This window comes from Oncorhynchus keta, chromosome 19, assembly GCF_023373465.1.
Source record: "Oncorhynchus keta strain PuntledgeMale-10-30-2019 chromosome 19, Oket_V2, whole genome shotgun sequence".
NCBI classification, from domain to species: Eukaryota; Metazoa; Chordata; class Actinopteri; order Salmoniformes; family Salmonidae; genus Oncorhynchus; species Oncorhynchus keta.
Genome location: NC_068439.1, coordinates 21619903 through 21647843, shown reverse-complemented (window position 1 = coordinate 21647843; position 27941 = coordinate 21619903). Strand labels below are relative to the sequence as shown.

The window sequence follows — 27941 nt, the reverse complement described above, 5'->3', positions numbered from 1 at the left end:
GAAGGAGGGAGGGGGGTAGCACCAGACACTCCCACTGGCTATAAAGCCTAACCATACCGAACCTCTCAGACAGAAACCACATGTGGATCTGAGCACTGGGAGAGAGAGTGTAAAAGAGAGAGAGAAAGTGCAAGGGACAGACGTGGAGCCGAGCTAAGGGAGCCACGCAGACGTGGATCTGAGAGGAGAGAGCAAGAGAGAGACAAATAGTATCCTGAGAGGATCTGAGAAACACAGTGGGACCTGACATTCCTCAATTTGGTTTCTCACCTAGAGAAAGGAAAGTTAAAACTCCAAATGGGACTTTAATGACAGAGGAACCACGCCATACTGGATTGGAGTGCATCGGAGTCAAAGGATTTAGAGAGAGATACTGAGGTAACACTTGTTACTTTTTTCCTGTGTGATCATTGAACTATACATGCATGTCCAGGTGTCACAGCAGTAAACAAAGCCCTGAGTAGAGATAGAGCTAGTTGACTGTTGGAACTGCAGAGCACAGTGACCATGTCCTTCGCCATGGTGCGGCCGGCGCCTAACCGGTACCTATACTCAGACATCTCCATGTTGTCCGAGGACGAGGAGAATGGAAGCGAAAGCTCGGGCTCGGACGACCGCTCCTTCAGGCTGGACGCCAGAGGCTATGACATCAAAGTCGGGGGCCGCAAACGGAAGCCGGGCAGTGCTGGAGCAGGGCGTCTGGGAGGGGGTCAGCTCCCGCCTCAGATGCTGCTCTCGCAGGACGGCTCCATCTCTCCGACGACTGGGCTGCCGCGGCAGCGCAACGCAGCCAACGCGCGGGAACGGGACCGCACCAACAGCGTGAACACGGCCTTCACCGCCTTGCGGACCCTCATCCCCACCGAGCCAGCTGACAGGAAGCTGTCTAAGATCGAGACGCTGCGGCTGGCGTCCAGCTACATCTCCCACCTGGGCAACGTGCTGCTGGTCGGGGAGACATGCGGGGACGGGCAGCCATGCCATGCTGGAGCGACCTCCTCTGCCCACTATTTACATCAGCATGGATCCCCGGCCCACGACGCAGAGAACTCCCAGCCTAAACAGATCTGCACATTCTGCCTCAGCAACCAAAGGAAAATGGTGAGTTAGTCTGTCCCAGCCGTCCACACCATGCATATGCCATTGTGCCTCAAGTAGGATACAAAACACCACAACTCCAACCACTAAAGCAGGGTTCCCCAAACTCGGTCGTGGCGCCCACCCTGGGTGCACGTTTTGGTTTTTGCCCTAGCACTACACAGCTGATTCCAATAACCAACTCATCATCAAGCTTTCATTATTGGAATCAGCTGTGTAGTGCTAGGGCAAAAACCAAAACGTGCACTCGGGGTGGGCCCCACGACAGAGATGCAGAAACCTTGCACTAAAGTAAAGCATTATCCAATGAGAAGGCGTTTTGTTTAGGAAGTACCATGCTGGATGGCTCCTTGCTATATGATTCTTATAGCCTAAGTGATTTCAAATAAAAGATTGAAAAGCTTCAAACTTACGCTACCCTTAGACAAGAAAACTACATCTATTATTCCCTTATGTATTTAGGATCATCTGTTCTTGCGAGGTGAATAAAGGGAATCCTATGCACTCCACTGTACTGGAGGGTAAGAGAGCAGCCCCTCAGTGCTCAGACAGAGACACAGCGACAGATAAGGATGCCCAGTTGTCCAGCTTCAACTAAACCTCTCAGTAGTAAGACCCAAATCCCCAGCTCTGAGATAATTTTCTCAGACTTCTCAATTTGCTTCCTGTATTCAGTAGCACGTCCCATTGTCTATTTGGTCTGAGAAGTTAGGGACCAACTGTATCGTGGGCAAACAGAATTTAGCCTCATCAAGGAAGTGTCACACCAAATACAAACACGCCATCTATCCCTCTCTCGCTCTCTCCTTGTCCTCTGCTCTTCCTCAGCATACGCCTGGGCAGACTCTGGCTCATAAAGCCAACACCACGTCGCATTAAAAATAAAAGCATAAATCACGCTCCAGCCATGAGAAATACAACACAAAACCAAAAAACAGAGAGGGGAAACTGTCATTTCACCTCACAAGAGCAAAGCAGCTTTCAAACTTGGAATATACCACATGCTCTTAACAATTAAGAGTCAACCATGACACTGGGACATTTTCGGTTAGGTACTACATTTCACCACCACAATATGTATTATTCCCTCAGAAAACATGAAGACTGTCCAAAATTAATTTCATTGAAAAAAGCACAGAGGAAAGGAAAAAGCCTGAAGTCAACAATGTATATAGAACAGAATGCGTTTTAAGTGATTAAACTCTAAAATGACCTACTGGACTTACTCCTTTTAACTCCTAGTGGAGCAAACAACACAATACCAAGACGTACCATGACTCCAACACCAAGACGTACCACGACTCCAACACCAAGACGTACCACGACTCCAATACCAAGACATAAAAACAGCTACTTACGTCTCCGTGCTCTGATCAAAAGCATTCTGGGAACATCTGCTCTATTCCCCAATCTGTCAGTGAGCCATCCTGAGCGATTTACACACACATCCTGTGTTGACCTAAGGCTCTTCCTAGGGCTCCAATTAATAACACTGTCAACCACACACACACACACACACACACACACACACACACACACACACACACACACACACACACACACACACACACACACACACACACACACACACACACACACACACACACACAACCTGCCTCGCTGCATCTCAGACCTCTGGCTTCCTAAATAAATCATGAATACGATATAATGACTCTCATTCTGCACCACACACACCATCACTAGAGATGTTCAATAGCAGAACACAGAGCTGCACAGTAGATGTGTTACACTGCCATCATTAATATATTAACATGTCTGGGGAGTCAAAACTCCTGACTTCTGGACAAATCTAAGAGAAAGATATGCTCAACTTTCAAGTGTAATAGCACAAGCTCACCGTGAACAAGATCTGGATCAACCTTGTTATAGCATCACCAAGGAGCGAATAATGCTTCAAATCAAAAACGGATTCAAGTAAACGCCTCTTAGTAATGTTTCGTAGACGTATTCACTGCTACAAAGGGGCTCTTTAAAAGACCATGAAGGAAACAGAGATGCAGGAGTCATACAATTAATAACAATAAAAAGAGACTAATGGACATTCGCCCGACTGGAAGGAATCCTATTCGTCCATTTCATTGATTTTAGCAAGGCAGAATAAACCAGCAAATGAGATAATGGCTGTTTAAGTTTTTTTCTCCTGAATTAAAGGCCTGTCTATAGGAGGCCTGAGCTGGACCGATATTCGAAACAGATTGGGCTTCGGCTTTGTAGTCGAGGCTTTAAGAGGCGAAAGCGACCCACTCCAAACCGCACTGCTCTCTTTACCCATACTTAGCGCTCATTACTCCGTGAAAAGCATTGCTCAGCCAAGACTCATTGCTTTATTGTTGCTAAAGAAAGAGGAAAATAAAAAGGAAACACATTGAGGTACTGTAGAACACACGTCAAAATGTTTCCAATTCAGACAGAGAACAAATTGAGAACAGGATGATTGAAAAGAACAGGAGAGTTGTGCGATCTAGAACATTCACAAGCATTCGGAAGTGTAGGAAAGATGATAAAATGCTTCATTGATCAATTAGCATACTGTTATATCACCAGTTTAGTACTTGTGTTGGACTCAATCAACCAATCAGTGCTCCCATGGTGCTCTTTTCTAGCCTACTACTCATTGGATCAGTAGTCAGATCACAGATTTGACATCATCAGAGAGAGACCGTCAATTCACTCTGAATTCTCTTTATTGTTTTTCAAGTTTTTTCCTGCCACTGAAGTCAGAGGCCAATTTATGTGGACACACAGAAATGATTTGCTTACAGATGTGTGTATGTGTTGTAAGTGTGTGATCTTACCACATTTTCCAGTCCAAAATTGTATCCATCTGGCACAGCTCTACCTTGCTTGGAGTGGAATAAATAATTTTCTACGTAACAGTCAAGCTAGACATCTCATGCACGCACATACACACCCCCCCCCCACACACACACACCATCATGAAACGTTTTACATTTCTATTGACAGCAAATCAACTGTGTAAAAGTGCACTTCAACTAAAGCCCCATTATGACGACATAAGACAGAGCAGGACAAAAATTAACCACATTTGAGGTTCCACCCCCCCTAGCTCCCTCTTTCGTTGGGGTCTGCTCAGCACAGTCCATTAGGAAGGGAGCATTCTTTCTCCCTAATAGCTGTAGCAGGTGAAGACAGGGGTTATGAAGGATGGCAGGGGGATTGCATAACAGGACACACAGGAGCAGACGACCCCTAGTCAAATGGACAGTACGTGTGCAGCAGCAGTTTCTAGGAGAGCAGGGAAAGAACTTGGCGAGCTTCCTCTGTGTACTGGTGCTGGGGTTAACCCAACAGATTACTAATTGAGTATAGACAGCCTCAGAGGCCAGTCCCAAAGCTGTGCACTAGCCTAGCAGCCAAAGCTGTGCACTAGCCTAGCAGCCAAAGCTGTGCACTAGCCTAGCAGCCAAAGCTGTGCACTAGCCAAGCAGCCACAGCTGTGCACTAGCCAAGCAGCCACAGCTGTGCACTAGCCAAGCAGCCACAGCTGTGCACTAGCCAAGCAGCCACAGCTGTGCACTAGCCAAGCAGCCACAGCTGTGCACTAGCCAAGCAGCCACATCGCTCATATTTTGTGGTCCTTCTGTAGCTCAGTTGGTAGAGCATGGAGCTTGTAACGCCAGGGTAGTGGGTTCGATTCCCGGGACCACCCATACGTAGAATGTATGCACACATGACTGTAAGTCGCTTTGGATAAAAGCGTCCGCTAAATGGCATATATCATATATCATATTTTATGTAATTATCTCCAGTTCCTTCATTACAGCCATACAGAAGTTACTAAAGCTTTTCCCTGCAACAGGAGTCTATCAGTGTGAACATGTAACACATTATGAAATGCCCCAGTGTGAACAAACAGTATGTTGAGAAGCACGCTAGAATTAAAAATAACACTTAGTTGAATATTGTTGTAACTTCATATTTCATTTGAATCTAAAATACTATTGTCCAACTGTAATATAAGCCTTAACCGTGTGATTAAAAACATAGACATTTTTTACATCACACCTACAAACACCTGTTTAACAAGTTATTCTAGAATATGTAATACTGTGTCCAACTTTTGTCCACAGACAAAACAGGGTGTAAAGAACCCACGCTCAGAATAGTTAGGATGACCAGAAGGAAAGCTGCATTTAATAACCCAAACAGATTAATCGTCCGTTAGGGCTCATGTTACGTGTGAAAATCCACGCACCCCTGCGCGTGCACACACACAAAGCTTGACAAATGCCTCCATTGTAATCTTGAACCAATCTGCCAACGTTACCTGTCCGGCCGAAACCAAACCAAATATTTGCCTAAAGAATGAAGCCTGAGGAGAGAATAAAAACACACATCGGCTTCTGTGTCTGTGGAAATGTAATATGTTGTGATATGTTTATAAAAACAACAAAAGCCTTCCCATGTAATTAGATGCTGTATAAGCAAGTGGTGGAAGCTTTAAAAAGAAAAGAAAAAAGGTGTGAGTTCAATCAAAAAAGCCTTCACATTTGGTTTCAGCTGCAGCAGAATTAGCCCTATACATCTTTACAATGTGTTATACAGGATATGAAAAACAAATGTTAAACAAAAATCCTATTAGTCGGGTGTAAGTGATCCCTGGAGCCGACGAATGGGACTTTAAAGTGGCACTGAACAAAAACAATAAACCAAAGAAAATAAAAAAGTTCCTGGCCCGTTTTCAAGAGACCGTCTGACCTCATCAATTGGAGACGAGTGTTTTGACAGGACGCCTGGGCCTGCCTACGTCAGACATAGCCGTGGAAACGATGGCATTCCATGGCCTGGTCTCCCGGTCACTGGGTTAATCCGTAGGGAGCACAATGTGAGCCAGGTGTCCTAATGCTAGTTCTGCCACTCAGTGTATGGTGAGAGGAGAAAACATGAGCCTCCCCCATGGCCATGCTACAGCCCACAAGCCCCAGACCAGTCGACATCATACCTCCCCAGTCCACACAGACTTCACACATCCCCAGTCTACAAAGGCCTCCAGGCAGCCTCCACTGCAGGCTGGACCAGTGGGTTAGAAGAATAGAACTAGTCTGACAGGCGAGAGCAGCGCACTCACTCAAAGGGTTAATGTCAGACATAAACTATTTTATTTTCCTTTACTTACGCTACCTCATCAATAAGAAGCATTGTAAAATAGTTAAGAATGTATTTTCACAAAGTGTTTAGTCTTTTTTTTTTTACTAATAGCCTACTAGAAAATGTTAACTTTTTTTCCCTCTTTCTTTCAGAGCAAAGACAGAGACAGGAAAACTGCTCTAAGAAGTTAATATCTGGAGGACGACAGAGGGAAGAAACTGACTTGATGAGCACAACATATGAACCAGAACTGTGGACCAGAAACGTGACATTCTTAAAGGTGTACATAAATCAAAACCTGTATTTAATTATAACCCCCCCCCCCAAAAAAAAAAATCATAACTGTGATGCTAAGTGTAGTTTCTGACGAGGTAATCCTTTTTGGATGGAAAGAGACTGTGGAACTTCTTGGACAATGGAAGCATGCCCGGATTCAAAGAGGAGAGAATAATCATCCCTCTAAAAAACATTCAACACTTCTCCATTCCATGATCTCTCAAAGACTTGAACAGGGAGATGAAAAAGAAACACACAAAAATAACTTTGCTCTCATCTTTTGTTTACCTGAGAACATCTGCATATGAAACGTAATAACCACAACCCTCCCTGCATGAGACAGACACCCAGACAGTCGGTAAGGACTCAGATGAGCCACGGTGGAACTAAAAGGGCTGTGGTAAGGGGGGTTGTAATGGACAAGGGCAGGCAAAACTGGAACCCATGGTTGACTGTATCAGGCTACTTGCCAGAAAGTAAGCGAACTGTTCCACAAGCCAAATATATAACACAGCTTTCACTTCAAATGTAACTTTGTGGTCAGGGAGTTTCTACCCTGACAGACAACTGCCTTTCTCCTGAAGATAAATCTTCAGCATTCTGTCTTATGTCATTTGATGTTCTGTACAATATTTGTAAGAATCTGTTCAAATTCATGTCTAAATAAATATGCTTATGAATTAATTAAGTTTATTTCAAACAGGTAAGATTCTTTTATTTTATTGTTATTTTGCAATTCCCAGTGGGAAAAAAAGTACTTAAATTTCAATGTGTTTTTCAGTCTGCTGATAAATATGATATTTCTTCCAGTTTTATTTCCGAGGTTTCTGATGATGACCAAATCAGGTGTACAAACATCTATAAAAACACAGTGAGGTGTGATAAGGAACAAACCACAAGTTGATCATCTCGCGCTGTCCAGCTAGATTACCATCTTTACCACACCTCATTACTCACACACACAGCTGTTCACTCAAACCCTTCATTTACTAGAGATGTAACTAAAAAAGGGACTGTCGATTTGAGACAGCATCTAGTTTCTTCCATATTCACAAGAAATCTCATATTGCAACTATTGAACTCAGTCAATTGTGACCAACAAAAAAAAGGTGGCCAGTAAATGCTTCAACAACTCAAATTACAAAACTTGTTTTTTTCAGAATCAGCCAGACGATATATGCAGTATTCTCTTCAGTGCTTTGAAGAGTACGGCTGAGACATTCTGTAGAGACAGTCGCTTACTACGAACACACTGAGGGGGAGGGTTCCAGGGATGAGTTTGGGCAGTGTTGGTCGCGGCTGAGTTTGGGTGTATGGCAGGCCCTCGTCGGTCGGGACCTTTTAAGGAGCAGCTGCGAGGCTCGGATCTGCAGGTACAGGGCTCCTGGCTGCCTGCCGCAGCCTGTCACTCAGCCCAGACCATTCTACCCCCAGCCCCCACGCTGTCCCCCTGCCCAGACCATTCTCCACCCAGCCCCCACGCTGTCCCCCAGCCCAGACCATTCTCCACCCAGCCCCCACGCTGTCCTCCGGCCCAGACCACTCTCCACCCAGCCCCCACGCTGTCCCCCGGCCCAGACCATTCTCCACCCAGCCCCCACGCTGTCCCCCGGCCCAGACCATTCTCCTCCCAGCCACCACACTGTCCCCGCAGCCCCAACACGCCCAACCTGTCTGGTAGGAAAAGGAATCCTGCACACCTCTGGAATTCCTCCCCCTGTCCCTGGTCATGTCTAGGTGGGATACAGCTTGTCAAATAGACATTTGCATTTTAGCTAACCCAAACACTGTTCCTCTCTCGGCCAGAGAGAACTTGTGTGTCCACTACTCCCTGACCTCCAGGCCACCCCCTTCTCCCTCCTCTCTTTCCCCGACACCAGGGCTGCCTCCTGCTGGGGCCCGGTCTCGTGGTTGGTCCTTGCTATCACACTCAGTCATCAGCCCTGTCACAGGCAGCGGTGGAAACCAAATGTGGAAATGTTCACAACCGCTGGGAGCGAGGCTAGCTGCTCTTTTTCCTTTCATTCACGACAACGTGGACAAACCCACTAACCTCTATTTCTAATGGAAACTAAAATATTTGCCATGTAATGTTTAAACTGTACACTATAATCATGAACTCAAGTGTTCTGTTGATAAGGAACAAATTACTTTGTCAGATCAGTGACTTGGTCATAGAAAAACTTCTCTTTCAAGAAGAATACGGGATTTGCGTAAAATGCTGAAATTTGAATTAAGAGGATGCCAATGTTCCTTAGTATAGGGAAATCTGGAATTCACTCCAACCCAGATTGTGAGATCAACACTGGGACGTGAATGCAAATGGATGGGCAGCACAATTTGACTATTTCAAGGTTAAACGAACATGTTTTTTACCTATTACAATTCCAAGTAAAAATACTGTCTGTTCCTCTGTGTCTTGCAAAGAGCGAGAGTACAGAGGTAATGTCTTGCTTTGCTGTCTCGACCACCACACAACAAGTGATGTGAAACCCACCGTACAGATTAACACCAGAAAGTACCATCTCAGTATGGCTGTGGGGACAGTGAATCAGGGTAAACTACCTATAGTGTTGGAAATGGTGATGTTGGTCGGTCTGTCTCTTCAGTCCCTATGGGTCCCATTCAGGCATATGGAATGGTTAGCGGTGAGCAGACGCCAGCCAGCCAATGGAGACTCATGTCTGGTCTGTAGAAGTGCTCCACTCCAGTCAAGCCCAATGAGAGGATGACTGTGAGGGGGGCCAGGGGAGGGTAGATCACCCTACACAAGACTGGGGCTAACCACCGGGGGATGGATGGTGGCTGTGGGATGCAGAAACCATATCGTTGCGACGCAGAAGACCCTTAGAAGAGGAACTCGTCTGACAGAGCTTATAATGCATCTGGAGACCCGGAAACCAGGGGTTCCTCCACAACGAACTTCCTCTTCACACTTTTTACATTTCTAACGTCTTATGTTGTATGGTAGTACTGTAGGAACCAGGGCTAATAATAAATTGTTTGTTATTTCGCAAAATAGCAAATCCACAATTTCTGAGAGGTCGCGACGAAGTCAGGCCCTCATTCAGTGAGGCGGAGTGTAACGTCAGCTCGCCACAGCTGTCGAGCCACGGTGCAGCGAGGTCCACACGCCACGCTAACTTGATAAATAAATATTCTGAAGGATCCTCGTACATGCGGTTTAACCTTGGGAGTGAGTACAGCCTGTGGAAACTTTGCATTCCGACTGAGCACGTCCAGGTTTTTCCAAAATGGGTTTTCCACCTGGGCAAAAGCATCCGGTACATCATTCAGAGAAAATCTTTATTTATTGAAAATTAAATATCAAATGATGTCCTGAAGCTTTCCTTCCCCTCCCCACCACTACAGCCCACAGGTATTATGACAAAAGAGAAAGCCATCGGGTAAAGAGAGCGAGGAAATCCCTTGCTTGTGCCTTAGAGAACGCAGCAGATTTCGCAACTAACTATAAACGCCAACATACCAGTGATGTCAATTCCGTTAATTTTCTTTCCCCACGGCCACCACAAAAACCTTCTACAAGCCACAGAAAGATTCATAGGTTTTAATGGGAAAACGCATATTTTCAGGCATTGCCAGAGTAGATGGATTGAGGAAAGAGGTAGAGAGGATAAAGAGAGAAGGGAGTCTAGGTGAGGACAGATCTTCTGCCACACTCCTCTCTTCCTCATTTTCTTCCTAGTAGACCCAGAGCCGTAAAAAGATTTTTATAACCCCAGTCTCCGTAGAAACGCTGAAGCTCTGACAGGGGAAAGAGAGTGGGGGAACCCGGGCCTGGGCGGGTGTGAAGGAGAAATCAAACAGTCTAGACATCTCAACTCTTAGCTGTGCCGAATGTGAGAGCTTCAAGCATTCTGGTTGCCCCCCATCCCCGTCAACACTCACCACCACCCCTGCTCACTAACACCCCTGTCCCCTACTCCCCAGAGTTTCACCTTGCAATCCCACCGCCATCTCCAAACCCCTCCTTCCAACCGAAACACATGGCAGCCCCCGTTGGCAGTTGGTTTCAATCAGGCCTTCTGGCAACAGGACACACACTGGGCCAACTGGGAGCCGTGCTGAATACCGGATGAGAAGGAAGTCCTAAAAACTACGGAACGACAGGTGGCTGCTTTGGCAGCCCCACACTCCCCCCCCCGCAACAGTCTTCCCTCCTCTCTTAAAAACACCCCCCACCTCCATGCACCTGCAAGGGTCCGGCATGCTGCGGCCGGGGGTCCTGTTTGCTCTGTCGGAGCAGCACGCGATTCGCCCAGCCACTTCTTAAGATCACCCCCCACCCAGACAAGCAGCTCTGGATCAACATTCCCCCACCGACTTAGAAAAACACAACCCTGCTTCTCCTTAAATAGACTATTAAAAAGAGATTTCCTGCTGACAGCACAGTGACAGGCCAAGATTACACATAAAATTGACAGATAGGTAGTAAATTATCACCATATTGATTTCAGCAGTGCTGCAGAGCCTGAATGCAAACCTTTGTGTCCCTAGGATTGGAACAGTTTGGTAAGTAGTTTATCCTGGGCCAATGCAAAATGGTATACCTGGTCCTCTGAGTCCTCTCATGGCCCTTTTATTGGCCCAGGGCCCAGAGCAGCACAGCACACTGATCAATATCAGACTGTTTGAGGAGACACAATGCATCTTCTAGGTAACCTGCTACGGTGACTCCATCAATCAAGACAGTGTTTCAGGGTCCGTGTCATACATGTCAGCACCGACCGGAGGTCCGGGCTGCATACTGATGACCACACTGAATACGTGGATGGACTTAACACATACCCAGCCAGTATGGAACTGAACTATTGTGAGAGGGTAAAATGAGACCAGGTGGCCGGGGGAAGGTCTAGACTCTGGACTGTTTCCAAGAAGGACTACAGAGAGGATGACAATATTAGTGTAAAAGAAATTGTGGTCACAAGTGGAAATCTCTCCTACTCTAGGTCTCTTTCCCCAGGTAGAAATCCTAAAATGGTTAGAATGAAAAATTACTACTTGGGAACATTTGGTTTCATATCTTGAGAAATACGTTGAGCATCATGACATTCATCTGGAGGGCAACAGTATATGGGAGAGGCAGAATAAGTGGGCGGGAGAGGGGCCTTATGGCTCCTTATGGAATCTTTATGAATCGGCTTACATCTAATGCCGGTAACAGAACACCACCCACGTTCAATTATATTTAATTGAATAAATCTTTAAGAATGGATTGTAGAACAAAACCATTGTTTTTTATAGTGCAGTGGCAGATAGATTTCATAAAAACCAAGCCCATGTCTATCGAACCACAAAATATATTAATCATCCCTCTTCAACGTTAATGTCATCCAAATGGCTAAGGGGAAAAAGCGAAACAAAAGACCCTATACCCTATTCAAACGTCAGGTCTGGTTGTTCCTCTAATAAAGAGAGGAAAAACACAATCATCTATTGTGAGCGAATAAGCAGTCATTTTGAGTTAAAATCAGACGCATATATTGGAAAAGTAGGGTTGATGATGTCTTTGGTTTAAGGCGCAACCAACCAATGGCACTTCCACCATCTCCACTATTCTTGATGGCTACATTGAGTTCCATAAGGAAGTTTTAGTGGCCGCTGAGGGCTGGCAATGGTTATTTCATTCCAGCCGTCGAAAGCAAGGCCCCATTCTCCGACTGATGCTGATGTACCTGGCTTGTGGTGTATGATCATAACTCTTGAAGTAACATGGATTTACTGCTTGTAAAAATATAAAAATACTTAATACTTGGGAAGGGAGGTTGGAGTCAAATGAATTGAATGAACAGGGGTGGGGGAGAGAAACAGAGTTAAATACTGTAGACTAGAGGAAGACCGTACAGGGCATGGGGCCACCTATTTAACCACAACATGACGAGACCACAGAGTTGAAACATCCTCTCCATACATGAAACATGTTCTCCAGTCTCACATGTATGGGATCTCTGCTATCCCCATTTAAAAAAAGGCAGCACTCACACCCAAGTTATTGGCGCTGGTCTCCTGAAAAGACACACATGTCAAGAAGCTGATTAAACAGCATGATCATTACAAAGGTGCACCTTGTGCGGGGGACAATAAAAGGCCACTCTAAAATGTGCAGTTGTATCACACAACACAATGCCACAGATGCCTTAAGTTGAGGGACCGTGCAGTTGGCATGCTGAATGCAGGAATGTCCACCAAAGCTGTTGCCAGATCGAGAAATGAACATTAAATTATCATAAGCCACTTTCAACATAGTTTTAGAGAAGTTGGCAGTATGTCCAACCGAACTCAAAACCGCGGACCACTTGGAACCACACCAGCCCAGGACCTTCACAGGCTTCTTCCCCTGCGGGATCGTCTGAGACCAGCCACCCAGACAGCTGATGAAACTGTGCGTTTGCACAACAAACACATTTCTGCACAAACTGTCAGAAACCATCTCAGGGAAGCTCATCTGTGTGCTCTTAGTCCTCACCAGGGTCTTGAACTGACTGCAGTTCAGCGTCGTAATAGGCTTCAGTGGGCAAACGCTCACCTTCGGACCTGTGCTGAATTCCTGGCAGCTAAAAATGACCCAATTCTTTGATGGCCTGCATACTCAGACATGTCACCCATTGGGGTTGGGTTAAATGCGGAAGACACATTTAAGTTGAATACATTCAGTTGGACAACTGACTAGATATACCCCTTTCCCATTGAGCATGTCTGAGATGCTCTGGATCGACATGTATGAAGGAGATGTGTTGCGCTGCATGAGGCAAATGGTGGTCACACCAGATACTGACTGGTTCTGATCAACGTCTCTTCGTTTTTTAAGTAACTGTGACCAACAGATGCCGATCTGTATTCTCAGTCATGTGAAATCAATAGATTAGGGCCAAATGAATGCATTTCGATTGACTGATTTCCTTGTATAAACTGTAACTCAGTGCAATCTTAGCAAATTGTTGCCTTTATATTTTTGTATGTATACATTTTTTTTATCCTCATCAATGAACACATATACAATGCCTTCAGAAATAATTTTTGAGCTGGCCGCCTGGCAATCGAGGGAGAATGGCCTTGGTCAGAGAGCTGACCAAAAACCTGATGGTCACACTGATAGAGCTCGAGTTCCTCTGTGGAGATGGAAGAATCTTACCGAAGGACAACCATCTCTGCAGCATCCCACCAATCAGGCCTTTATGGTAGAGTAGCCAGACAGAAGGTACTCCTCAGTGAAAGGCACAAGACAGCCTGCTTTGAGTTTGCCCAAAGGCACCTAAAGACTCTCAGACCATGAGAAACAAGATTCTCTGGTCTGATGAAACCAAGATTGAATTCTTTGGCCTCAATGCCAAGCGTCACGTCTAGAGGAAACCTAGCACCATCCCTACGGTGAAGCATGGTTGTGGCAGCATCATGCTGTGGGGATTTTTTTCAGCGGCAGGGACTGGGAGACTAGGATCGAGAGAAAAATGAACAGAGAAAAGTACAGAGATCCTTAATGAAAACCTGCTCCAGAGCGCCCAGCTCCCCAGAATGGGGTGAAGGTTCACCTTTCAACAGGACAATGACCCTAAGCACACAGCCAACACAACACGAGTGGTTTCGGGACAAGTCTCTGAATGTCCTTGAGTGGCCGAGCCAGATCCCAGACTTGAACCCGATCTAACATCTCTGGAGAGACCTGAAAATATCTGTGCAGCGACACTCTCCATCCAACCTGAGCTTGAGAGGATCTGTGGAGAAGAATGGGAGACTCTCCTAAAATCAAATCAAATGTATTTATATAGCCATTCTTACATCAGATTATATTTAAAAAAATATATATTTTACCTTTATTTCACTAGGCAAGATCAGTTAAGAACAAATTCTTATTTTCAATGACGGCCTAGGAACAGTGGGTTAACTGCCTGTTCAGGGGCAGAAAGACAGATTTGTACCTTGTCAGCTCGGGGGTTTGAACTTGCAACCTTCCGGTTCCTAGTCCAACACTCTAACCACTAGGCTTACCTGCCGCCCCATCTCAAAGTGTTGTACAGAAACCCAGCCTAAAACCCCAAACAGCATGCAAGCATGGTGGCTAGGAAAAACTCCCTAGAAAGGCCAAAACCTAGGAAGAAACCTAGAGAGAAACCAGGCTATGAGGGGTGGCCAGTCCTCTTCTGGCTGTGCCGGGTGGAGATTATAACAGAACATTGCCACGATGTTCAAATGTTCATAAATGACCAGCATGGTCAAATAATAATCACAGCAGTTGTCAAGGATGCAGCAAGTCAGCACCTCAGGAGTAAATGTCCTAAAACAGGTGTGCAAAGCTTGTAGTGTCAGACTCGAGGCTGCAATCGCTGTCAAAGGTGCTTCAACAACGTACTGGGTAAAGGGTCTGAATTCTTATGTAAATGTGATATGTCTATTTTTATAAATTTGTAAACATTTCCGTTTTTGCTTTGTCATTGTGTGTAGATTGATGGGGGGGGGGGGGATTTAATCAATTTTAGAAAAAGGCTGTAATGTAACAAAATGTGAACAAGTCAAGGGGTCTGAATCCTTACTGAATGCACTGTATACACTTGCGCACACCAACACACAATTTATTAGGTACACCCATCCAGTATTGGATCGGACCCTCCTTGGCCTCCAGAACAGCCTGAATTCTTTGGGGAATGGATTCTATGAGTCTAACATTCCACAAGGATGTTGGTCCATGCTGACGCTATGGCACCACACAGTTGTTGCAGAATGGATGATGGTACACCACTGCCACTAGCAGGGATTCATCAGACCAGCCAATGTTTTTCCGCTCAATTGTCCAGTATTGGTGATCCCCTGCCCACTGGAGCCGCTTCTTCTTGTTTTTAGCTGATAGGAGTGGACCCGGTGTGGTCGCCTGCTGCAGTAGCCCATCCGTGATAGACGAGTTGAGCGTTCCGACATGCCACTCTGCACACCACTGTTGTACTGCACCGTTATTTGATGGTTTGTAGCCCACATGTTAGTTCACACCATTCTCTGTTAACCTCTCTCATCAACGAGCCTTTCTGGCCCAAAGGACTGCCGCGGACTGGATGTGTTTTTGTTTGTTGCACCATTCTTGGTAAACCTGTGTGCCTGGCACTGACGATCATACCACACTCAAAGTCACATGTTTTGCCCATTCTAACATTCAATCGAACAATAACCGAAAGCCTCGATGCCTGTTTGCCTGCTTTATATAGCAAGGTCTGTAGGAGCAACCCCTCTTTATGAACGGGGTGGTGTACCTAATAAACTGGCCAGTGAGTGAAAATAAATTTGATATAGACCTTCCATGCACTGGGAGAGGGGGTGAGTTCAGACTTACTCCTAAGGTTGCTTTCTGGTTTAGGGTTGTGTTGAAATAGACCCCCTGGTCCACGTTCCCTTAATTGATTCGATTTCATGGCTGGAACACAGCTACATGACCAGAGGAAACAATGGAACTCCCTTGGTGATTGCTTTAAACTCAATAACAGAGAAGGGAGACCTGGGAGGCTGGAGGCCATTGCCCATGCCCTCAGTTTAGCTAGGGAACAGCCAGAAAACGCACCGATAGCTAAACATGCCTCTGGGCCTCTCCTGAAATCAGAGTTGATATCCAGCTCTCTTTTCCCTAACCCACACAGGCAGGTTTTTGTTACATTTTACCAAAGCTACTACACTCAGGAGGAACCTGAAAACATTACTTTTGACTGCTTCGGGTAACACGCTGTTCCCGACGAGACTCTGGCTCAATCAGTGCATCGTGGCTGAACACTGAAGACAGGGTTGGAAGGAAAGAAAACAGCAAGGGACTGATAAAGACAGAGGGAGGAGAGATGGAGACAGACAAGAGTGACAGAGAGAGGGAGACAAAGGAAAGTTTGACCTCCTCAGCCAAAAGGGACACTGGGTCCAGATCACACAGTGTCCTGTCCTTTCTAGCTGGGCCAGGATTCAACATTGGTAATAGAACCATCCTCTCTCTCTCTGTGTCTGCTGTCAGAGGTGCTAATAGAAACAGAGGAGGACACTGTGGTCTGGTCTCCCTCATTCAGTCAGAGAGCCGCCAATCCCAGTCCTGCCCAACTGTGAAAATCCCAGCTTTAAAGAATGTTTTTCCTGCCATCGCGACTTCGACTGGAGTCGGCATGGAGACCATCTGGAAGGCATTAGAAACCACCACCTGGAAACATCCCAATCACAAAATTAAACTTTGGGATTACCAACATTTTACAGGGAAAAAACAACTTCCAGACATGAGTGGCTCCATTTCAACCCCACTTTTCAAAATCTGGTTTCATCAGATTTCCAAGAGCAGGAGGAAGGAGGTAGGATGAGGATGATGAGGAGGTGGGATGAGGAAGAATGAGTTGGGAGGAAGATGAGGAGGAGGGGGGATATGAGTCTGGTCTCTTAGCACATGGTTAAGACGGGACACCCAACAGGTCACATCGTCGAGAGCCTGTTTGTTATGGTTGGTAATGAAATGAAAATAAGCCACCTCCTATAGGGTGCTTGCTCCCGAGCAACAGAGTTCTGACAGAGGAACAGCCTTCATGAAGCAGATAGGATCACACAATTAAAGCCAGTCCACGTCTGAAACGTCCGTCATTGATTAGGCTGGAATAACAGGAGGGATTTAGGATGGTTGGAGAAAAAAAGGCAGGCCGTCTCACAGCACATGCCGGGGAAGTCAGAGGGACGTAACCCTAACATATCCTAGATGTTAGATATAGGCAAGCTATTGAAGGAACTAGGATCTTGAGGTCGTGAAAAAAAGTCTTGATTTGACCGAAAATGGAGAGGAAATGGTGTGTGCGAGTGAGGAAGTCATTTTCATCAATGATGATGATGGAGTAGTGTGTTTTATTAGATTCCCAGCACAGCTCAAGAGAGGCAATGTGGTGGTGTGGTGTGCGTGTTGATATGAATTCACTCTGGAAACTCTCGTCTTGGCATGTATGTTGGTTCTACACCCAAGGGTGCACTCAAAAGACGGGCTGAACTGTGTTCTGTTCCTCTGGACCTGCTGGTAAGTCAAGCAGCACAGCATCCCAGGGTCATCCAAGGTTGTCAGGTGGAGAGTTTAAAATGGCTGCCAAGTATGCATCTCCCTCTCCCCTGTCCTGAGCCCACCCCTCACTTCAATGGGTCATTGCTATCTGCTCTGGAGTTCGCCAACCACTGAACTGCTCAATGTGATTGCCAGATATGGTCCTCAACATGACCCGTACAGTTAGACTTATAAAGACAAAATCTCCATCAAGTCAACGATGCCCAACAAAACTTTTGGTCAGTAATGCACACACTAAAATGGATATTACGCCATGTCAAAGTGCTGAGTGCACCAAACGCGTAAGCCTACCAAGTTTCATGTGCCTACAGCAGACAACAAATGAACAAGGATGTTTTACTGTAGGGTTGACACTTTTCACCGCCTCCTAACTTAACTTTCTGATGTAATCTACCCTTGTGCTGTAGTCTCACAAAAAAAATACAGCTTTACTCAGAGACACAAAAAACATAGTGATTTCATCGGTCTACTACTAGCACCACAAGAGAGGCCCCACCACGCTGGATCAGGACCTAAAGTTGTGTTTGCATCATAGGGGCTTGGCAGGGGTACCCAGACTATGTAGACAGGATCTGGGAAGAGGAGTTCAGGGGTGGGGGGCTACATCATGTATGCCTGCTTCAAGAGAGCTGTCCAAGTCTCTGCTGTAGCAGCACCCAGACATATTAGGGTTGTCTGTGGCCCGTAAAAAATAACGGGTGAGCGCATCGTCCTACAAAAGCATTCCAGCTTCTCCTCCTGGGACGAGCCTCACAAGAACAGCCAACCAGGAGGATATGCTGTGAGCACAGCCACAAGACTGGGGGCACACATGCTCACTCTCCCAGCCTGTTAAGAGCTTTGGCAGCCTTGACAACACTGTTCTGATTGCCAATCTCCCAATTGAGCATTTCCCCTCCAAAATCTTGATCCCTAGCACACACAAACACACACCCTAAATCACATCTAATTTTATTTGTCACATGGTTTGTAAACAGGTGTAAACTTAAAGTGAAATACTTACTTACTTCCCAACAATGCAGAGACAAAACTAGAGAAAACATTTTAAAAAGTAAAAACACAAGGACTAAATACAACGAGTAAGGATAACCCAAGTTAAACAATATAAAAGGCAATGCTACCAAATACTAATTGAGTGCATGTAAACTTCTGACCCAAATGGGAATGCGATGAAAAAAAATTACATTATTCTGACATTTCATATTCTTAAAATAAAGTGTTGATCCAAACAGACGTAAGACAGGGAATTTTTACGAGGATTAAATGTCTGGAATTGTGAAAAACTGAGTTTAAATGCAGTTGGCTAAGGTGTATGTAAACTTCTGACTTCAACTGTAGGTAGGGATAAAGTGACGAGGCAACATGATAGATAAACAGCAGCAGCATATGTGATGAGTCAAAGGAGTTAGTGCAAAGAGGGTCAACTCAGATAGTTAAATAGTTAACCAATAGCTACCCGGACTAACTATTTAGCAGTCCTATGGCTTAGGGGTAGAAGCTGTTCAGCGTCCTGTTGGTTGCAGACTTGGTGCAACGCTACCGCTTGCCATGTGGTAGCAGAGACAACAGTCTGACTTGGGTGGCTGGAGTCTGAAAACTTTTAGGGCCTTCTTCTGATACCGCCTGGTATAGAGGTCCTGGATGGCAGGGAGCTCGGCCCTAATGATGTCCTGGGCCTGATTAGTGGGATGTTGCTGAGATGGTTTTCCTTCTGGAAGGTTCTCCCATCTCCACAAAGGAACTCTGGAGCTCTGTCAGCGTGATCGTCGGGTTCTTGGTTACCTCCCTGACCAACCTACCTCCCTCGATTGCTCAGTTTGGCCGGGCGGCCAGCTCTAGTTAGAGTGTTGGTGGTTCCAAACTTACATTTAAGAATGATGGAGGGCACGGTGTTCCTGGGGACCTTCAATGCTGCAGACATTTTTTGGTATCCTTCCCCAGATCTGTGCCTTGACAATGACTCGGAGCTCTACGGACAATTCCTTTGACCTCGTGGCTCGGTTTTTTCTGACATGCACTGTCAACTGTGGGACAATATAGAGACAGGTGTGTGCCTTTCCAAATCATGTCCAATGAATTGAATTTACCCCAGGTGAACGACAACTCAGTTATAGAAACATCACGAATGATCAATGGAAACAGGATGCACCTGAGCTCAATTTCGAGTCTCAAAGCTAGGAATCTGAATACTTATGTAAATATGTTTTTTATTTTTAATACATTTGCTTTGTCATTATAGGGTATTGTGCGTAGATTGATGAGGAAATTATTTTATTTAATCGATTTTAGAATAAGGCTGGGCCTCCCGAGTGACGCAGCAGTCTAAGGAATCGCAGTGCTAGAGATGTCACTACAGACCCGGGAACGATCCCGTGCTATATCACAACCGGCTGTGATCGGGAGTCCCATAGGGTGGAGCACAATTGGCCCAGGGTCGACCGGGATAGGGGAGGATAGGGGGGGGGCTGTACTTCGCTCATTGCGCTCTAGCAACTCCTTCTGGCAACTCCTTCTGGCAGGCCGGGCGCCTGCAGGTTGACCTCGGTCGTCAGTTGAACGGTGTTTCCTCCAACACATTGGTGTGGCTGGCTTCCGGGTTAAGTGGGTTGGTGTCATGGCTGGACATGTTTCAGAGGACGCATGACTCAACCTCTGCCTCCCGAGCCGGTTGGGAAAGGGGGATACCTAGTCAGTAGTACAACTTGAAGCATTCAACTGAAATGAGTCTTCCGCATTTAACCCAAACCCTCTGAATCAGAGTGGTGCGGGGGGCTGCCATAATCGACATCCACGTCTTTGGGGCACGGGGAAGTGGGTTAACTGCCTTTCTCAGGGGCAGAACGACAGATTTTTACCTTGTCAGGTTGGGGATTTGCTCTAACCACCCAATGCTCTAACCACTAGGCTACCGGGGAGTTGCAGTGATTGAAATTGGGGAGGGGGGGAATAAGGCTGTAACATAAAATGTGGAAAAAGTCAAGGGGGCTGAATACTTTCCAAACACATTGTAATTCCTTCGTGATATGGATTGGGGAACTTGAAGCTCTCGACCCACTCCACTACAGCCACGTTGATGTGGATGGGGACGTGCTCGTCCCTCCGTTTCCTGTAGTCCATGATTCGCTCCTTTGTTTTGCTGACGTTGAGGGAGAGGTTATTTTCTTGGCACCACACTGCCAGTTCACGGACCTCCCTATAGGTTGTCTCATCATCGTCAGTGATCAGGCCAACCACCGTTGTGTTGTCAGCAAACAAAATTATGGTGTTGAGTTGTGCACGGCCACGCAGTCGTGAGTGAACAGGTAGTAGAGGAGCACCCCTGAGGGACCCCCTTGTTGAGGGTCAGTGTGGCAGATGGGTTGTTGCCTAACCTCACAACCTGGGGGTGGCCCATCAGGAAGTCCAGGATCCAGTTGCAGAGGAATGTGTTCAAATCTAGAGTTCTTCGCTTAATGATGAGCTTTGAGGGCACTATGGTGTTGAACACTGAGCTACAGTCAATGAACAGCATTCTCATGTAGGTGTTCTTCTTAGCCAGGTGGGAGAGGGCATTGTGGAGTGCAATAGAGATTGCATCATCTGTGGATCCGTTGGGGCGGTATGCGAATTGGAGTGGGTCCAGGGTGTCTGGGATGGAGTTAATGTGAGCCATGATCAGCCTTTCAAAGCATTTCATGGCTACAGATGTGAGTGTTACAGGGCGATAGTCATTTAGACAGGTTACCTTTGCGTTCTTGGGGACAGTGACTAGGGTGGTCTGTATGAAATATGTAGGTATTACAGACTGGGTCAGGGAGAGTTTGAAAATGTCAGTGAAGACACTTTCTAGCTGGTCAGCACATGCTCCGAGTAAGTATTCTGGTAATTAGTCTGGCCCTGCGGCCTTGTGAATGTTAACCTGTTTAAAAGGTCTTACTCACATCAGTACGACTTCCTAGTCTAGTGTGCTACTGAATTGAATTCTGCGCACAGGTCCCGTTGAGCAGTAGCTGCGCAGAGGCAGGAAGCAGCAGGCGCAGTTGGGAGCCAGGGTTCTCGCTCTCTCCCCTCCCTCTATTCCACAATGTGTCTTCATTCATCTCACAGAGCACATGGAAAAGCCATTGCGGGGGGAAAAGCCCCTTCCTGCCGGCGAGGAGGCCTCGGACAGGCCCTGCTGCAGTCTCACATATTCCCCCTTCACTCCGCAAAACAGGAAATAGCCCTTTATTACAAAGGAGGAAGGTAAGAAGAGGAGAGGGGGTTGAAAAATAAATAAACGAGTGAGATTTTTGGCCGTCTGCCGTTTTATTTGTAGACAACTTGTGCTCCGTCGGAGGGCTGCCTGCGAAGGGACGGCGAGGAGGCTTTGGGAGGCCTGAGAGGGAACCCTATCTGCTGTCCCCAGGCAGGGGGCTAATTTAACACAGGCCAAATGGGCCAGGACCACCGTGGTTCCACTCATGCGGGACAGCAGCAACACCGTGACCACACAGGCTAGCGCAGACCAGACAAAGGCTCAAGGGTTAGATAGGCTAGGGCAAGCTAGTCATAGGACGCTGCTGTGGGAAGGATCGCAATGACAAGGAACCACTGATGAGATTTTCCACGTCCTTGGTTCTCTCATCGGACGGTCCGTAAAACCCTCAAATCTAACAAGGGTTAAAGACAGTAAATCCTTAAATAAGGGGAAAGTTAATACTTGAAAAAAATAAACACAACATCTGTTGCAATGAAATAAGAGGACAAAGAGAGAAAATACTAACTCCATCTCTCCATAGAGGTGTGCTCTGACACTGTTAGACTGAGTAGGTGAGGATCAGGAAGAAGCCCCTTGGAAGAGGGTGGGATGGGTTTCTACCTCTCCCTCAGTGTGAGATGCTCTCTGGAACACCGTTCAAACCATCCCTCTACCCATCAGTCTCTCTACTAGACATCCCTGGTTTCACCCTCCTCCCTACATCCCACACCTCCCTTTCCTCTTTTACCTATCCTATTCTTCAGTGCAGTGGTTTTCAACCAGAGTGCCTTGAGGAACTCACAGTGGTGCAGAGGAAATGTTCCTAATCATGATACGTCTTTGGATCCACTCATGTTTAAATGTGACCTGTGGAATTCCAATGGAATTTGAACATGAAGCACTGGTGCCGCTCTGATAATAGCCTGTTGAAATGCCAATGGTTCTTGCACCAACACTGCAGCAATACCTAACAATACAAAACAAACAAACCTAAAAATGTTTTTAAAAAATATAAAAAGGAATTATGAACGGGAACAGAACATAAATATACACAGAGCGTACAAAACATTAGAACACCTGCTCTTTCCATGACAGACTGACCAGGTGAATCTATGATCGCTTATTGATGTCACTTGTTAAATCCACTTCAATCAGTGTAGATGAAGGGAAGGAGACGGGTTAAAGAATTAAATAATGATTTTTAAGCCTTGAGACATGGATTGTGTATGTGTGCCAATGGGCAAGACAACATTTAAAATGTAAGTGACGTTGAACAGGGTGTTAGTAGGAGCCAGACGCACTGGTTTGTGTCAAGAACTTCAACGCTGTTGGGGTTTTCATCCTCATCAGTTTCATGTATGTATCAAGAATATTCCAGCACTCAAAGGACATCCTGCCAACTTGACACAACTGTGGGAAGCATTGGCGTCAACATGGGCCAGCATCCCTTTGGAAAGCTTTTGAGACGTTGTAGAGTTAATGCTCAATGAATTGAGACAGAGGGCAAGAAGAGGTGCAACTCAATATTACGAAGATGTTCATAATGTTTTGTACACTCAGTGTATGATGGTGTGTATAGACTGTATATTAACAGAAATTGTGCATATAACAGTAGTTATAATGTGAGCCTTGACTAGAATACAGTATATATACATATGAAGTAAGTAAACATTATTAGTGGCCAGTGTTCAATGACTATGTACATAGGGTAGAAGTCTCTAAGGTGCAGGGTAGAGTACCGGGTGGTAACGGTGACTAAGGTCAGGGCAGGGTACTGGGCGGAGCCGGGCTAGTGGTGACTATTAACAGTCTGAAGGCCTGGAGATAGAAGCTGTTTCTCAGTCTTTTGGTCCCATCTTTGATGCCCCTGTACAGTCTCTGCCTTCTGGATGACAGCGGGGTGAACAGGCTGTGGCTCGGATGGCTGAGGTCCTTGATGATCTTCTTGGCCTTTCTGTGACACCGGGTGCTGTCGATGTCCTGGAGGGCTCTGTGGTTGTGGATGGTGCAATTGCCATCCCAGGCGGTGATGCAGCCCGACAGGATACTCTGAATGGTGCATCTGTAGTTTGCGAGGGTCTTAGTGGCCAAGCTGAATTTCTTCAGCCTCCTGGATGGAACATTTCAGGTTGTCAGTGACATACACGTCAAAGAAGTTCAAGCTTTTTGCCCCTCTCCACTGCGGCCCGGCGATTTGGATGGGGGCGTGCTCTCTCTGCCATCTCCTGAGGCCCACGCAACATGTATCGTTGTTTCAAGTCAAATGCGCTCAGGCTGTCGTTGGATTTGCATCATTGGAGTTGGGACATCAAGCTAAATCAATTGTTCAATTTTACCTTGCTGTGAGAACCATTAGCACAGGCAAGTCTTATTAGGCTTAGCTCTGCCACAGCCTCTGCCTTATTAGAAACAAATGGAGCATGTCTCTGTGTCTGTGGTTGCACCTTTAGAATGCGGAAAACTGCTTGTCTATAGCCCAAATAGTTCAAACATAAAATACCCTTTTCACCGTCTATAGCCCAAATAGTTCAAACATAAAATACCCTTTTCACCGTCTATAGCCCAAATAGTTCAAACATAAAATACCCTTTTCACCGTCTATAGCCCAAATAGTTCAAACATAAAATACCTTTTTCATCGTCTATAGCCCAAATAGTTCAAACATAAAATACCTTTTTCATCGTCTATAGCCCAAATAGTTCAAACATAAAATACCTTTTTCATCGTCTATAGCCCAAATAGTTCAAACATTAAATACCTTTTTTCATCGTCTATAGCCCAAATAGTTCAAACATAAAATACCTTTTTCATCGTCTATAGCCCAAATAGTTCAAACATAAAATACCTTTTTCATCGTCTATAGCCCAAATAGTTCAAACATAAAATACCCTTTTCACCGTCTATAGCCCAAATAGTTCAAACATAAAATACCCTTTTCACCGTCTATAGCCCAAATAGTTCAAACATAAAATACCTTTTTCATCGTCTATAGCCCAAATAGTTCAAACATAAAATACCTTTTTCATCGTCTATAGCCCAAATAGTTCAAACATAAAATACCTTTTTCATCGTCTATAGCCCAAATAGTTCAAACATAAAATACCTTTTTCATCGTCTATAGCCCAAATAGTTCAAACATAAAATACCTTTTTCATCGTCTATAGCCCAAATAGTTCAAACATAAAATACCTTTTTCATCGTCTATAGCCCAAATAGTTCAAACATAAAATACCTTTTTCACCGTCTAGAGCCCAAATAGTTCAAACATAAAATACCCTTTTCACCTATAGCCCAAATTTCAAACATAAAATACCCTTTTCACCGTCTATAGCCCAAATAGTTCAAACATAAAATACCCTTTTCACCGTCTATAGCCCAAATAGTTCAAACATAAAATACCCTTTTCGTCTATAGCCCAAATAGTTCACACATAAAATACCTTTTTCATCGTCTATAGCCCAAATAGTTCAAACATAAAATACCTTTTTCATCGTCTATAGCCCAAATAGTTCAAACATAAAAATACCTTTTTCATCGTCTATAGCCCAAATAGTTCAAACATAAAATACCTTTTTCATCGTCTATAGCCCAAATAGTTCAAACATAAAATACCTTTTTTTCTATAGCCCAAATAGTTCAAACATAAAATACCTTTTTCATCGTCTATAGCCCAAATAGTTCAAACATAAAATACCTTTTTCATCGTCTATAGCCCAAATAGTTCAAACATAAAATACCTTTTTCACCGTCTAGAGCCCAAATAGTTCAAAAGTAAAAACCTATTTCACCAGAGCAAAACATTTTCTGTCTAGCGCAGATTCACATGACGGTCTTAAAAGGGGAACACAAAAATCATAATGAGTAAGGAACTATGAAAGATAGTTAAAAATAAACCCTAATGAATCTACTTAAATAATGTTTGTCACAGATGATTTGTGGTATGCCTCAGATGAGATGGAGGTCATTAACACAAAATAAATTAAATAGGGACATTTCTGGTGTGCAGCAGAGTTTTTTTTATCCAATCAAGGTGTGCCACAGTTCAAAAATATGTTGAGAAATAATTGCTGTGGTGATGGAAAAATATATATAAACTCAGCAAAAAAAGAAACGTCCCTTTTTCAGGGCCCTGTCTATCAAAGAGAATTCATTAAAATCCAAATAGCTTCACAGATCTTCATTGTAAAGGGTTTAAACACAGGTTTCCTATGCCTGTTCAATGAACCATGAACAATTAATGAACATGCACCTGTGGAACGGTCGTTAAGACACTAACAGCTTACAGATGGTAGGCAATGAAGGTCACAGTTATGACAACTTGGGACACTAAACACTAGGACACTCTGAACCTTTTCTCTTTTTTCCCTACCTGGATCATCGCAGCTAGCTATCCGAGTGGCCACTCCTGGCTAGAGTCTCTGTCCCGAAGCAAGAACCAATTAGCCTGGAGCTAGCCTTGCTAGGCACATCTGCTAGGCCAATCTCCCAGCTAGCCGTAGAGGTCCATCAGCCACTCCTTGGGATTCAATACCTATTTTGCCGACCGGCCTGGACCCCCACCAACCCATCACGACTGTACTACCGACGTGATTCGCCCGAGGGAATCTCTCAACTGGCTCCTCCGTCGCGACGTCCCCTGAATGCCCATACGCTAGCTGTCTAGAGCACATCGACTGTTCGCTTAAGAGGCCCATCTGATAAATTCTTTGGCCATAATACCTATTTTGCCAATTGGCCTGGTTTGCCACACGGAGCCCTGCTTATCAGTCTGCTGACGTAACAGCACGAGGGGGCCACAACAGACTTTCTTCCGTCGTGACGTCCCTCAAAGGCCCTTCTGCTAGCTTGCTAGCCCCGGCCCGCCAGCTGCCTGAAGCTACTCACTGGACTCCCATGATTACTCGGCTACGCATGCCTCTCCCTGACGTCAATATGCCTTGTCCATTGCAGTTTTGTTTAGTAATTATTGCCTTATTTCACTGTAGAGCCTCTAGCCCTGCTCAATACGCCTTAGTGAACACTTTAATTCCACCTCCAACACATTCAGTGACATCACAAGGTTTAAATTATATACTGAGAGACAATATCTCTTTCATCGTCACTCTATGCACAGGTTTACCCCCACTGTATTCACATCCTACCATACCTTTATCTGTACATTATGCCTTGAATCTATTCTACCGCGCCCAGAAATCTGTTCCTTTTACTCTCTGTTCTGAACGTACTAGACGACCAGTTCTTTTAGCCTTTAGCCGTACCCTTATCCTACTCTGTTCCTCTGGTGATGTGGAGGTTAATCCAGGCCCTGCAGTGCCTAGCTCCACTCCCATTCCCCAGGCCCTCTCATTTGTTGACTTCTGTAACCGTAACAGTCTTGGATTCATGCATGTTAACTTCTTTGGGATAGGGGGCAGCATTCTCACATTTGGATGAAAAGTGTGCCCAGAGTGAACTGCTTCCTACTCAGTCCCAGATGCTAATATATGCATATTATTATTAGTATTGGATAGAAAACAATCAGAAGTTTCTAAAACTGTTTGAATGATGTCTGTGAGTATAACAAAACTCATATGACAGGCAAAAACCTGAGAAAAAAATCAAAATAGGAAGTGGGAAATCTGAGGTTTGTAGTTTTTGAACTCACCCCTATTGAATACACAGTGGGATATAGATAAAGTTGCACTTCCTAGGGCTTCCACTAGATGTCAACAGTCTTTAGAAACATGAATGAGGAGCTCTTTGAGTCAGTGGTCTGCCTACAGTCTCGTTCTCAGTAACACGCTTTTACTTGATAGGTAGCTGTCGTTCCATGGCTTCTCTACAGACTTAGGAATTCTCCGGTTGGAACATTATTGAACTTTTATGATAACGACATCCTAAAGATTGATTCTATACTTAGTTTGACAAGTTTCTTCGACCTATAATATAACTTTTTGAACATTTTCGTCCGAATGGACCAGATCGCGCATTTGGATTTGTTTACCAAATGAAGCTATTGGACATAAATTGACATAAATTATGGACATTATCGAACAAAACAAGCATTTATTGTGGAACTGCGATTCCTGGGAGTGTTTATTGATCGGTGGTGACATTGTTTCTTGGCCTCAGTGCAGTGGGCACCTGGGAGGAGGTGCTCCAATTCTTCAT

At 45.2% G+C, this 27941-nt stretch overlaps 2 protein-coding genes across 3 annotated transcripts in view; one reads left to right on the top strand and one right to left on the bottom strand.

The window, feature by feature from the left end:
• Positions 1 to 27941, bottom strand: part of LOC118397649 (ribosome biogenesis protein bop1-like) — a 157673-nt gene that overhangs the window by 94294 nt on the left and 35438 nt on the right. The window lies entirely within an intron of this gene.
• Positions 41 to 7181, top strand: scxa (scleraxis bHLH transcription factor a). Its single transcript, XM_035792858.2, has 2 exons — positions 41 to 1101; positions 6381 to 7181. The coding sequence occupies exons 1-2, from the start codon at positions 508 to 510 to the stop codon at positions 6417 to 6419; spliced, it is 633 nt and encodes a 210-aa protein (XP_035648751.1). The 5' UTR covers positions 41 to 507; the 3' UTR covers positions 6420 to 7181.